Source organism: Oncorhynchus kisutch, linkage group LG11 (assembly GCF_002021735.2).
Source record: "Oncorhynchus kisutch isolate 150728-3 linkage group LG11, Okis_V2, whole genome shotgun sequence".
Classification (NCBI taxonomy): Eukaryota; Metazoa; Chordata; class Actinopteri; order Salmoniformes; family Salmonidae; genus Oncorhynchus; species Oncorhynchus kisutch.
Window position 1 is genome coordinate 11,107,377 of NC_034184.2, and position 13,940 is coordinate 11,121,316.

General features: G+C 42.7%; 1 protein-coding gene across 2 annotated transcripts in view; it reads left to right on the forward strand.

Moving 5' to 3' along the window:
• Positions 1-13,940, forward strand: part of LOC109900037 (cytohesin-3) — a 49,256-nt gene that overhangs the window by 8,693 nt on the left and 26,623 nt on the right. For both annotated transcript variants that reach the window (XM_020495755.2, XM_031835265.1), the window contains exons 2-5: positions 8,217-8,299; positions 8,500-8,564; positions 10,498-10,564; positions 10,875-10,993. In XM_020495755.2, coding sequence (XP_020351344.1) covers positions 8,217-8,299; positions 8,500-8,564; positions 10,498-10,564; positions 10,875-10,993 — 334 coding nt within the window. The remainder of the gene's footprint in view (positions 1-8,216; positions 8,300-8,499; positions 8,565-10,497; positions 10,565-10,874; positions 10,994-13,940) is intronic.

Below are 13,940 nucleotides of genomic sequence, written 5' to 3' on the forward strand. Positions count from 1 at the left end.
AGCCTGCCTGGCCTGTATCTCATCCCATATCCCTGCTCTGTGACAGCCTGCCTGGCCTGTATCTCATCCCATCGCCCTGCTCTGTGACAGCCTGCCTGGTCTGTATCTCATCCCATCGCCCTGCTGGGGCCAGTGGGGTGACTGGGTTCTACTTTTCTATAGTACTACAGTTTACGGAAAATCTACAGATACATTTTTTTAAATGTATACTGACAGCTGATAGTCATCACCCTCTCCCCCTAAAAAGCTCAAGACAGAAGCCAGTTACTTAAATTTCAACAAAAACAAAAACTTCTCAGTAAACTATATACTTACTTTCAATGATGGCCGTAATGACATCAGGTCTATTGTCAGTTAACACTGACATCTATACTATCCTCAGACTCCTCTGACTTCCAGAATCCATCACCTATAAATGATCAAGAAATCTATCAAACATATTGGTTAAATCAGATGTGGTCAGAGAGAGGAGGCATTCATAGAACATCCTTTTAACTTAGTATGCCCTCAGACTTCTAGGACCTATGAGATAAGGCCATGTAGAACTTGCACTACTAATAGTTATTTATATGTTAGTGTTCTTGGAAAAACATTCTGCGCCTTAAAAGTACGCCTCGGAGAACATAAATCCACTATCAGACATCAAGATATCACCTCGCCAGTTGCGAGACACTTTATAGAACAAAATCCGTATATTAATGAATTGCTTTGGATCTAAAAAGTTCATCCACCAGGCAGGATGTGATTACGACAACAAATGACTAAAAAGAGAAGCCATGTAGGTAGATCAATTAATTTCTGTATCTCCACATGGTGTAAACACAGAACTAGACTTCACCTCCTCTATAGGCCGCATTTAGGCTGTTATACAAGAACACTGTCCATATCAGATTTTGCACATCATTGATGAGTCAGTCCAACTATTTATGAACGACTGTGCCTGATGTCCTTTTTTGGTAAGCTATCTCAGGAATTGATATAATTTATCCAAATGAGGAGACACCTAAGCCAATTGATTCAAGAATTTCTCTTCGTGCCCACTCCCACACCCTATAATTCTGTATTTCTTTGTGACTAACTTGTAGACCAGAAAAGCCACATTCCTGATTAAAAGCACCTGCTGTCTTCAGTTGTACTTTATAAATGCTGTTTTGAATTAAAATAAAATTGTACTTACACACTGAAGAAGACTGCAAAGCCAAAACGTCGCTGTACGCGATCCCTGATGCAGTGGGGAAAAACCAATAATAATGAATTCAGCTTTATGCAACATGTTTTTGATTGCGGACCCATTCCACCTTATGTTTGGGTGACGGGGTTCTCTCATGCTCCCAACACATTAACAGACCAGGCTGTGACCATTACCCAGTTTAGCTCTTAACATGGGAAGTTGGCTCATGTACAGTCTGTAAGTGAGAATGGGATTTGGTCTAAGTCCCACTCTGTTCCACTGGTCAAGCTGGGATGAGTGGGGGTTTTAGTGTCATTAAGGGTCTGATTTATGATTTACTACACTGTCCAGTCCAAAAAGTGGCAAGAATGTGATGAAATGTACACTTTTGGGTTGATTTAACATAATGTTTTGAGGGGGGCTTTCTGCCCCCAAATGTATCACCATCCCATCTGAGATTCTGTTAGGTGCTCAGTCAGAATTTGTTTCTGTGTCATCAGCTACCCTAGTGGCAGAGGGAGGGTAGTGAACAGTTGGTAATGTTTGTGTGAGGACCTCATTGTTGCGATTTAGATTTTTTGGGGGGGCTCTGCTCTGTGGTGCACATGTTGAAATATATTTAACCCCCCTCTGCCCCCTGCTTTGCACCCACCCAACCCAAGCCATCACTCTGCACACTGGAGTAGATCTCATTCACTGTGTAGCTCTTTCAGTGGTACTCAGATGAAACTCAAATTAAATCCAATTCAGATACAACTTTGACATACCTGCGGCAGCTAGACCGTGCAGAGTGGTGAAGAGACATGAACCGATAAAAGGACAACCGTTTTGTTGATAAAGGAACCATTCAGTTGTTGTGACCATCAGAGCTCTGGACCCTGCTAGTGTCACAGTTGTTGTGACCATCAGAGATCTGGACCCTGCTAGTGTCACAGTTGTTGTGACCGTCAGAGATCTGGACCCTGCTAGTGTCACAGTTGTTGTGACCATCAGAGCTCTGGACCCTGCTAGTGTCACAGTTGTTGTGACCGTCAGAGATCTGGACCCTGCTAGTGTCACAGTTGTTGTGACCGTCAGAGCTCTGGACCCTGCTAGTGTCACAGTTGTTGTGACCGTCAGAGATCTGGACCCTGCTAGTGTCACAGTTGTTGTGACTGTCAGAGATCTGGACCCTGCTAGTGTCACAGTTGTTGTGACCGTCAGAGATCTGGACCCTGCTAGTGTCACAATTGTTGTGACCGTCAGAGATCTGGACCCTGCTAGTGTCACAGTTGTTGTGACTGTCAGAGATCTGGACCCTGCTAGTGTCACAGTTGTTGTGACTGTCAGAGATCTGGACCCTGCTAGTGTCACAGTTGTTGTGACTGTCAGAGATCTGGACCCTGCTAGTGTCACAGTTGTTGTGACTGTCAGAGATCTGGACGATGCCAGTTAAAAAAGAAAACGACTCCTCTGTCTGGCGACTGGAGACAACTAAACTCATTCTTTGGATGAGACGGAGGGCAGTTGCCAGGAGGGATTGAATTAGAAATATAATTTGTAGACTCCTATTTTCATGTTTAATGTCCACTACCACTGGACCAGAAGGGTCCATTTTATTACCCATTTAAATGTACCTCCCTGACCTTTTGCCTTGCTTGTTGATCTGATAAATGAAGGTGTGTTTTGTAGGGTGACGTAATGGTCAGAGCAGATGTGATGTAGGGAGGCTTCTGAAGGCAGCTCAGCCTCCCATCTAGCCTGGTTAAACCAAACTGAATGCTGTACTCGCATGGTGTGCTCAGTCTGTAGCATTCAGTCTGGTTTAACCAGGCTATCTCCGATTCACTGTCTCATTAACATCCACGCTGAATCCGATCAGTCAGAGATGAGTTTCCCCAGACATATTAACCTGAATACAGACCTCCTCAGGCCTCAGACAAAACCAGGCTACATTCTCTCCATGCTGAATGTCATCCATCCAACAAGCAAATGATGAGAAATAACATGAGTCTAAAATATTTGCGGTTAAAAGCAATAATGAAATTTGCATTGGATGATCCACATTATGATCGAAATAGACACGAGTGGGTTTCTGGGGAAACAGATTTCCTGTGATCTTGGGAACAGTAAGACAATACAGTAGAGTGGTGAAATGGAACATGTCATTTCTATCATAGATAACATTGTGCCACTTCAAATTTGTCTAATTTCTCAATTGAGAGCTGCCTGCTGCGTGTCAACTTGAAACTTAAATGGAAACTAATTGCATCAGTCACAGTTCCAGTAGGTTGTATAACCAAAGAGGTTAACCCTGAGGTTAGCCAGTTAATTAATGTTGAACTCCAGTCAGTGATTATTGTCACTCTACATCCCTTCTGTTGTCATACAGCAGCACGTAGCCTACTATCATGGACCAGAAGGAAGTCCCTTAACCTGTTGCGACGAGCAATCCCGTATCCGGGAGCGTAATTATAGCCTCAAGCTCATTACCATAACGCAACGTTAACTATTCATGAAAATCGCAAATGAAATGAAATAAATATATTGGCTCACAAGCTTAGCCTTTTGTTAACAACACTGTCATCTCAGATTTTCAAAAAATGCTTTTCAACCATAGCTACACAAGCATTTGTGTAAGAGTATTGATAGCTAGCATAGCATTAAGCCTAGCCTTCAGCAGGCAACATTTTCACAAAAACAAGAAAAGCATTCAAATAAAATAATTTACCTTTTGAAGAACTTCGGATGTTTTCAATGAGGAGACTCTCAGTTAGATAGCAAATGTTCCTTTTTTCCAAAAAGATTATTTGTGTAGGAGAAATCGCTCTGTTTTGTTCATCACGTTTGGCTGAGGAAAAAAAACGAAAATTCAGTCATTACAACGTGAACTTTTTTCCAAATTAACTCCATAATATCGACAGAAACATGGCAAACGTTGTTTAGAATCAATCCTCAAGGTGTTTTTCACATATCTATTCGATGATAAGTCAGTCGTGGCAGTTTGGTTTCTCCTCTGTTCAAAATGGAAAAATGAACGCACCTGGAGATTACGCAATAGTTTCAACAGAGGACACCGAGCGGACACCTGGTAAATGTAGTCTCTTATGGTCAATTTTCCAATGATATGCCTATAAATACGTCACAATGCTGCAAACACCTTGGGGAAACGACAGAAAGTGTAGGCTCTCTCCTTGCGCATTCACAGCCATATAAGGAGACATTGGAACACAGCGCCTCAAAAATCTGGCTCACTTCCTGTATGAAATTTCATCTTGGTTTCGCCTGTAGCATTAGTTCTGTGGCACTCACAGACAATATCTTTGCAGTTTTGGAAACGTCAGTGTTTTCTTTCCAAAGCTGTCCATTATATGCATAGTCGAGCATCTTTTCGTGACAAAATATCTTGTTTAAAATGGGAACGTTTTTCATCCAAAAATGAAATACTGCCCCCAGAGGTTCAAGAGGTTAACTGTCTGTCACACTCCCTGAAAACCAGACCCCTTTACCCCCCGTCCAGCCCGGACACAGGACTACATATGCTAGTTAGGAACAGTCATTTTGACGTTTCACAGGCTTTTGTGTTATTGTTATTAATATCATGGCTGCAATCACTGTTTGGACCCCTTAGCCGTGTACAACCTCGTGCCACATGAGTTCGAGGCCTCTCTTGAGCTAGGCTTCCTGGTTCACTTTTAAATGGCAAGACATTGCTTAAATTCTGTATAAAGGGAAGCTCTGAAGTAAAGACTATGTTTCCACAGCTCGTATATGCAGAGGCTTAGCTGTGATATCAGGCTTGTCATGTTCCTGCTTTATGAAGAGGCTACACGCACACTAAATATCTGCCTCTCAGCTGGGTTAATGCATTCGGATCACAGAGACCCCTCTCTGGTGGTTACACACACAGTGAGATATGTTTCACTCCAGCTCTAAGCCCCTGGGCGGGTAGAGTTGAGGGTGAAGATTGCGGTAATGAAAAAAAATCACTTTCAATGCAAGAAATGAATCTGGATTGGTTTTATTAATAGAATATACCCCCCGCATTTATAAAGGGTTGGAAAACACCTTCATGTGGAATCATTTAGACCGTTAGCCTTTTTACCCACTAATTAAGACGTATTAGATTTTATTATTTCATATTGTTGCATTGTCCATAAGGAAACTGCCAGTAAGCATTTCGTTGGATGGTGAATACCATGTGTATCCTGTACATACGTCTAATAAAACTGTAAACTTGTATCTGCTTTGATGCGTGTGACTCTGATAAACTGAGTGAAACGGTTATAGTACTAAAGCAGAGTTAGTTAGTGTAACAGTCATCGTACTGTAACGGTTGATAGTTTGTGAAATGTTCAGGTTACTATAGCAGGCTTAATTAGTTAGTGTAACGGTCATCGTACTGTAGCTGGCTTAGTTAGTGTAACGGTCATGTTACTGTAGCAGGCTTAATTAGTTAGTGTAACGGTCATCGTACTGTAGCTGGCTTAGTTAGTGTAACGGTCATGTTACTGTAGCAGGCTTAATTAGTTAGTGTAACGGTCATCGTACTGTAGCTGGCTTAGTTAGTGTAACGGTTATGTTACTGTAGCAGGCTTAATTAGTTAGTTTAACGGTCATCATACTGTAGCTGGCTTAGTTAGTATAACGGTTATGTTACTGTAGCAGGCTTAGTTAGTGTAACGGTCATCGTACTGTAGCAGGCTTAGTTAGTGTAACGGTCATCGTACTGTAGCAGGCTTAGTTAGTATAACGGTTATGTTACTGTAGCAGGCTTAGTTAGTATAACGGTTATGTTACTGTAGCAGGCTTAGTTAGTATAACGGTTATGTTACTGTAGCAGGCTTAGTTAGTATAACGGTTATGTTACTGTAGCAGGCTTAGTTAGTATAACGGTTATGTTACTGTAGCAGGCTTAGTTAGTATAACGGTTATGTTACTGTAGCAGGCTTAGTTAATTAGTTAGTATAACGGTTATGTTACTGTAGCAGGCTTAGTTAATTAGTTAGTGTAACGGTTATGTTACTGTAGCAGGCTTAGTTAGTATAACGGTTATGTTACTGTAGCAGGCTTAGTTAGTATAACGGTTATGTTACTGTAGCAGGCTTAGTTAGTATAACGGTTATGTTACTGTAGCAGGCTTAGTTAGTGTAACGGTTATGTTACTGTAGCAGGCTTAGTTAATTAGTTAGTGTAACGGTTATGTTACTATAGCAGGCTTAGTTAATTAGTTAGTATAACGGTTATGTTACTGTAGCAGGCTTAGTTAATTAGTTAGTGTAACGGTTATGTTACTGTAGCAGGCTTAGTTAGTATAACGGTTATGTTACTGTAGCAGGCTTAGTTAATTAGTTAGTGTAACGGTTATGTTACTGTAGCAGGCTTAGTTAGTATAACGGTTATGTTACTGTAGCAGGCTTAGTTAGTATAACGGTTATGTTACTGTAGCAGGCTTAGTTAGTGTAACGGTTATGTTACTGTAGCAGGCTTAGTTAATTAGTTAGTGTAACGGTTATGTTACTATAGCAGGCTTAGTTAATTAGTTAGTATAACGGTTATGTTACTGTAGCAGGCTTAGTTAATTAGTTAGTGTAACGGTTATGTTACTGTAGCAGGCTTAGTTAGTGTAACGGTTATGTTACTGTAGCAGGCTTAGTTAGTATAACGGTTATGTTACTGTAGCAGGCTTAGTTAGTATAACGGTTATGTTACTGTAGCAGGCTTAGTTAGTGTAACGGTTATGTTACTGTAGCAGGCTTAGTTAATTAGTTAGTGTAACGGTTATGTTACTGTAGCAGGCTTAGTTAATTAGTTCAAATCAAATCAAATTTTATTTGTCACATACACATGGTTAGCAGATGTTAATGCGAGTGTAGCGAAATGCTTGTGCTTCTAGTTCTGACAATGCAGTAATAACCAACAAGTAATCTAGCTAACAATTCCCAAAACTACTACCTTATACACACAAGTGTAAGGGGGTAAAGAATATGTACATAAAGATATATGAATGAGTGATGGTACAGAGCGGCATAGGCAAGATGCAGTAGATGGTATCGAGTACAGTATATACATATGAAATTAGTATGTAAACAAAGTGGCATAGTTAAAGTGGGTAGTGATACATGTATTACATAAAGATGCAGTAGATGATATAGAGTACAGTATATACGTATACATATGAGATAAATAATGTAGGGTATGTAAACATTATATTAAGTAGCATTGTTTAAAGTGGGTGGCAGCGTAGCCTAGTGGTTAGAGTGTTGGACTAGTAACCGGAAGGTTGCAAGTTCAACCCCCCGAGCTGACAAGGTTTTGCCCCGGTGATGCGTTGCGCAGACCTCACTACCCTCTGGAGAGCATTACGGTTGTGGGAGGAGCAGTTGCCGTACCAGGCGGTGATACAGCCCGACAGGATGCTCTCGATTGTGCATCTGTAGAAGTTTGAGTGCTTTTGGCGACAAGCCAAATTTCTTCAGCCTCCTGAGGTTGAAGAGGCGCTGCTGCGCCTTCTTCACGATGCTGTCTGTGTGGGTGGACCAATTCAGTTTGTCTGTGATGTGTACGCCGAGGAACTTAACTTACTACCCACTCCACTACTGTTCCATCAATATGGATAGGGGGGTGTTCCCTCTGCTGTTTCCTGAAGTCCACAATCATCTCCTTAGTTAGTGTAATGGTCCTCGTACTGTAGCAGGCTTAGTTAGTTAGTATAACGGTTATGTTACTGTAGCAGGCTTAGTTAACTAGTTAGTATAACGGTTATGTTACTGTAGCAGGCTTAGTTAACTAGTTAGTGTAATGGTCCTCGTACTGTAGCAGGCTTAGTTAGTTAGTATAACGGTCATCGTACTGTAGCAGGCTTAGTTAGTGTAACGGTCCTCGTACTGTAGCAGGCTTAGTTGGTGTGTGTGTAACGGTCCTCGTACTGTAGCAGGCTTAGTTGGTGTGTGTGTAACGGTCCTCGTACTGTAGCAGGCTTAGTTGGTGTGTGGTGCCATGCAGTGTAAGAAGCTGTATCAGCAGTAAGACTAAGAAGGTTTCTCTCTCTGTGATCTCTCTTCAGTACCTGAGGATCTCTCACTGGAAGAGAGAGATGAGCTGTCAAACATCCGGCGGAGGAAGAGAGAGCTGCTGGATGATATTGAGGTGGGTAGCCTTGAAGTTGCTGTGGCTCGGCTTAGTAGTTGGAAAAGCTTTAAAGAAGAGTGTTTTTCTGATATGCTCGTGTAGCTTGTATCATTTTCTCAGAATGTCTAATCCCTGTCTGTCTCTGTTCATTAGAATAATTTTCTCTGAATGAGCTTATTCCAAGATACCAATTATATTACCTTTTCTTCCCCTCTCAGCGCTTGAAGTTTGCGATAGCTGAAGTCATGACTGAGATCGAGCAACTAACGTGTGTAGGAGAGAGGTGGGTGAACAGCCCATGGTCTCATTCACTGGTGCTCGCATTTGCTTTTCACTGTTCTAACTGCAAGACTGAACAAGTATGTGGTGTGCAGTGCTTTCAATCAGGGGATCTGTGCCGATGCAGTGATTTCAATCAGTCTTAGCAGGTGTACCATATCTAATATCCTTACCCAAAATGTGACTGAACTACACTGCTCAAAAAAATAAAGGGAACACTAAAACAACACATCCTAGATTTAAACTTTTTTCTTTACATAGTTGAATGTGCTGACAACAAAATCACACACAAATTATCAATGGAAATCAAATTTATCAACCCATGGAAAGGTCTGGATTTGGAGTCACACTCAAAATTAAAGTGGAAAACCATACTACAGGCTGATCCAACTTTGATGTAATGTCCTTAAAACAAGTCCAAATGAGGCTCAGTAGTGTGTGTGTGTGTGTGGCCTCCACGTGCCTGTATGACCTCCCTACAACGCCTGGGTATGCTCCTGATGAGGTGGCGGATGGTCTCCTGAGGGATCTCCTCCCAGACCTGGACTAAAGCATCCGCCAACTCCTGGACAATCTGTGGCGTTGGTGGATGGAACAAGACATGATGTCCCAGATGTGCTCAATTGGATTCAGGTCTGGGGAACGGGCGGGCCAGTCCATAGCATCAATGCCTTCCTCTTGCAGGAACTGCTGACACACTCCAGTCACATGAGGTCTAGCATTGTCTTGCATTAGGAGGAACCCAGGGCCAACCGCACCAGCATATGGTCTCACAAGGGGTCTGAGGATCTCATCTCTGTACCTAATGGCAGTCAGGCTACCTCTGGCGAGCACATGGAGGGCTGTGCGGCCCCCCAAAGAAATGCCACCCCACACCATGTCTGACCCACCGCCAAACCGGTCATGCTGGAGGATGTTGCAGGCAGCAGAACGTTCTCCACGGCGTCTCCAGACTCTCACGTCTGTCACATGCTCAGTGTGAACCTGCTTTCATCTGTGAAGAGCACAGGGCGCCAGTGGCGAATTTGCCAATCTTGGTGTTCTCTGGCAAATGCCAAACGTCCTGCACGGTGTTTGGCTGTAAGCACAACCCCCACCTGTGGACGTCGGGCCCTCATACCACCATCATGAAGTCTGTTTCTGACCGTTTGAGCAGACACATGCACATTTGTGGCCTGCTGGAGGTCATTTTGCAGGGCTCTGGCAGTGCTCCTCCTTGCACAAAGGCGGAGGTAGCGGTCCTGCTGCTGGGTTGTTGCCCTCCTACGGCCTCCACGTCTCCTGATGTACTGGCCTGTCTCCTAGTAGAGCCTCCATGCTCTGGACACTACGCTGACAGACACAGCAAACCTTCTTGCCACAGCTCGCATTGATGTGCCATCCTGGATGAGCTTCACTACCTGAGCCACTTGTGTGGGTTGTAAACTCCGTCTCATGCTACCACTAGAGTGAAAGCACCACCAGCATTCAAAACTGGCCAAAACATCAGCCAGGAAGCATAGGAACTGAAGTGGTCTGTGGTCCCCACCTGCAGAACCACTCCTTTATTGGGGGTGTCTTGCTAATTGCCTATAATTTCCACCTGTTGTCTATTCCATTTGCACAACAGCATGTGAAATGTATTGTCAATCAGTGTTGCTTCCTAAGTGGACAGTTTGATTTCACAGAAGTGTGATTGACTTGGAGTTACATTGTGTTGTTTAAGTGTTCCCTTTATTTTTTTTGAGCAGTGTATTTTATAATATCATCTATCAGCCTGCTCAGTTTCCTATCATTAGTTGACTCAATCTGGCTCAATGTATACAGCACTAATGGGTCTGTCTGAACAGCTGAAGGTTGAAACGGTACCTTTTTACATGTAAAGTTGCTGTTTTTTTAAGTTGGTTGGTTGTAATAGAAGGTTATTCATGGGTTTTCTTCCATGTCATGTCTCACAGTAAAATGACACAGAGGAACAAACACATTGCCATGGGGAGGAAGAAATTCAACATGGATCCTAAGAAGGTATTTTCAGGTTGAAATGTTTATGACCAGAGGTTCAGGGATGGCCACATCTTCTGTCTTTTATTTCAGCTCTGGGATAGCTTTTGGCGGGTTTGTGTCCAGTAATGTACCCCAGTGACATAAAAAGCTATGTTTACGTTTGTACGTATGGCCCAGGCTTCTTTTGTGGCCTCTTTTATTTCAGTCCTGGAATGGCTTTTCTGGGTGTTGTCTAGTAATGGACCCCTGTCATATACTGCTGCTCTGATAGAATCATTCACCAATGATTGAGATAAACAGTCCACTGTCTGTCGTCCATCTTGTGTTCCAGGGGATCCAGTTTCTCCTGGAAAACAACCTTCTGCAGCACACCCCAGAAGACATCTCTCAGTTCCTCTACAAGGGTGAGGGCCTGAACAAGACTGTCATCGGAGATTACTTAGGGGAGCGGTAAGCCATCCCATCTATAGTGGTTTGTGCAATTATTCACCCCCTAGGCATTTTTCCTATTATGTTGCCTCACAACCTGGAATTAAAATAGATTTTTGGGGGGTTTGTATCATTTGATTTACACAACATGCCACACAAAATATTTTTTTATTGTGAAACAAACAAGAAATAAAAACAAAAAACAGAATTTGAGTGTGCATAGCTATTCCCCCCCCCCCCAAAGTCAATACTTTGTAGAGCCAACTTTTGCAGCAATTGCAGCTGCAAGTCCCTTGGGGTATGTCTCTAAGCTTGGCACTTCTAGCCACTGGGATTTTTGCCCATTTTTCAAGGAAAAACTGCTCCAGCTCCTTCAAGTTGGATGGGTTCTGCTGGTGTACAGCAATCTTTAAGTCATAGCACATATTCTCAATTGGATTGAGGTCTGGGCTTTGACTTGGCCATTCCAAGACATTTAAATGTTTTCCCTTAGACCACTCGAGTTTTGCTTTAGCAGTATGCTTAGGGTCATTGTCCTGAAGGAAGGTGAACCTCTGTCCCAGTCTCAAATCTCTGGAAGACTGAAACAGGTTTCCCTCAATAATTTCCCTGTATTTAGCACCATCCATCATTCCTTCCATTCTGACTAGTTTCCCCAGTCTCTGCTGATGAAAAACATCCCCACAGCATGATGCTGTCACCACCATGCTTCACTGTGGGGATGGTGTTCTCAGGGTGTTGAGGTGTTAGGTTTGCACCAGACATAGTGTCATAGTGTCATAGTGTCTTGATGGCCAAGAAGCTACATTTTAGTCTCATCTGACCAGAGTACCTTCTTCCATATGTTTGGGGAGTCTCCCACATGCCTTTTGACGCACACTAAATGTGTTTGTTTCTTTAAGCAATGGCTTTTTTTGTGGCCACTCTTCTTTAAAGCCCAGCTCTGTGGAGTGTATGGCTTAAAGTGGTCCTATGGACAGATACTCCAATCTCTGCTGTGGCACTTTGCAGCTCATTCAGGGTCATCTTTGGTCTCTTTGTTGCCTCTCTGATTAATGCCCTCATTGCCTGGTCTGTGAGTTTTGGTGAGTGGCCCTCTCTTGGCAGGTTTGTTGTGGTGCCATATTCTTTACATGTTTGAATAATGGATTTAATGGTGCTCCGTGGGATGTCCAAAAGTTTCAGATATTTCTTTTATAACCCAACCCTGATCTGTACTGATCTGTACACAACTTTGTCCTTGACCTGTTTGGAGAGCTTCTTGGTCTTCATAGTGCCCCTTGCTTAGTGGTGTTGCAGACTCTGGAGCCTTTCAGAACAGGTGTGTGTGTGTGTGTATATATATATATATATATATATATATATATACTGAGATCCTGTGATGGATCATGTGGCACTTAGATTGCACTGTGGACTGTTTTTTGAACTAATTATGTGACTTCTGAAGGTAATGCGTTGCACCAGATCTTATTTAGGGGCTTCATAGCAAAGGGGGTGAATACAAATGCACGCACCACTTTTCAGTTTTTATTTTGTATTTCTTTTTTGAAACAGTCATTTATTTTCACTTCATCAATTTGAACTATTTTGTGTATGTCCATTACATGAAATCCAAATAAAAATCCATTTAAATTACAGCTGGTAAGGCAACAAAACAGGAAAAACACAAGGGGGTGAATTATTTTGCAAGGCACTGTATCTGCCTAGTATAGATACTGTTTTCCCTCCCTGTCATACTTATAAACCCGTGCTGCAGATTTATGTCCACCTCTTGATTAGTCCAATCGTTCCCTGATTCTGAGGCCATCTCCACGGGTTATTATGGTCTGAATTTATTGATGGAAGTGGCCACCTGGTTCCCTCAGAACACAAATCACCTTAGCGACGATTTGTCGTGGGTGTCTCGCCACCCCACATTGAACACCTGACTAGCCATAAAAAAATACTTAATTTCCCCATTTAACTCAGCGCAGAAACACACTCTCAGGTAAGAAGTCGGGGGCTGGCTTGGGACTGGAGATACAGCAGTTTATATGACTTAAAGACAACACTGCTGGCAGCTACAGATGACTCACTACACGACCAAAAGTATGTGGACACCTGCTTGTCAAACATCTCATTCCAAAACCATGGGCAATATATATATATGTTTTTTTTCACCTTTTATTTAACCAGGTAGGCTAGTTGAGAACACGTTCTCATTTGCAACTGCGACCTGGCCAAGATAAAGCATAGCAGTGTGAACAGACAACAACACAGAGTTACACATGGAGTAAACAATAAACAAGTCAATAACATAGTAGGGGGAAAAAATTATCTATATACTGTACATTGTGTGCAAAAGGCATGAGGAGGTAGGCAATAAATAGGCCATAGGAGCGAATAATTACAATTTTGCAGATTAACACGAGTGATAAATGATCAGATGAACATGTGCAGGTAGATATACTGGTGTGCAAAAGAGCAGAAAAGTAAATAAAATAAAAACAGTATGGGGATGAGGTAGGTAAATTGGATGGGCTATATACCGTTGGACTATGTACAGCTGCAGCGATCGGTTAGCTGCTCAGATAGCAGATGTTTAAAGTTGGGGAGGGAGATAAAAGTCTCCAACTTCAGAGATTTTTGCAATTCGTTCCAGTCGCAGGCAGCAGAGAACTGGAAGGAAAGGCGACCAAATTAGGTTTTGGCTTTAGGGATGATCAGTGAGATACACCTGCTGGAGCGCGTGCTACGGGTAGGTGTTGCCATCGTGACCAGTGAACTGAGATAAGGCGGAGCTTTACCTAGCATAGACTTGTAGATGACCTGGAGCCAGTGGGTCTGGCGACGAACATGTAGCGAGGGCCAGCCGACTAGAGCATACAGGTCACAGTGGTGGGTGGTATAAGGTGCTTTAGTAACAAAACGGATGGCACTGTGATAGCGGCGGTGGTGGTTATGATCTCGTTTAGTACCTTGAGCGTGG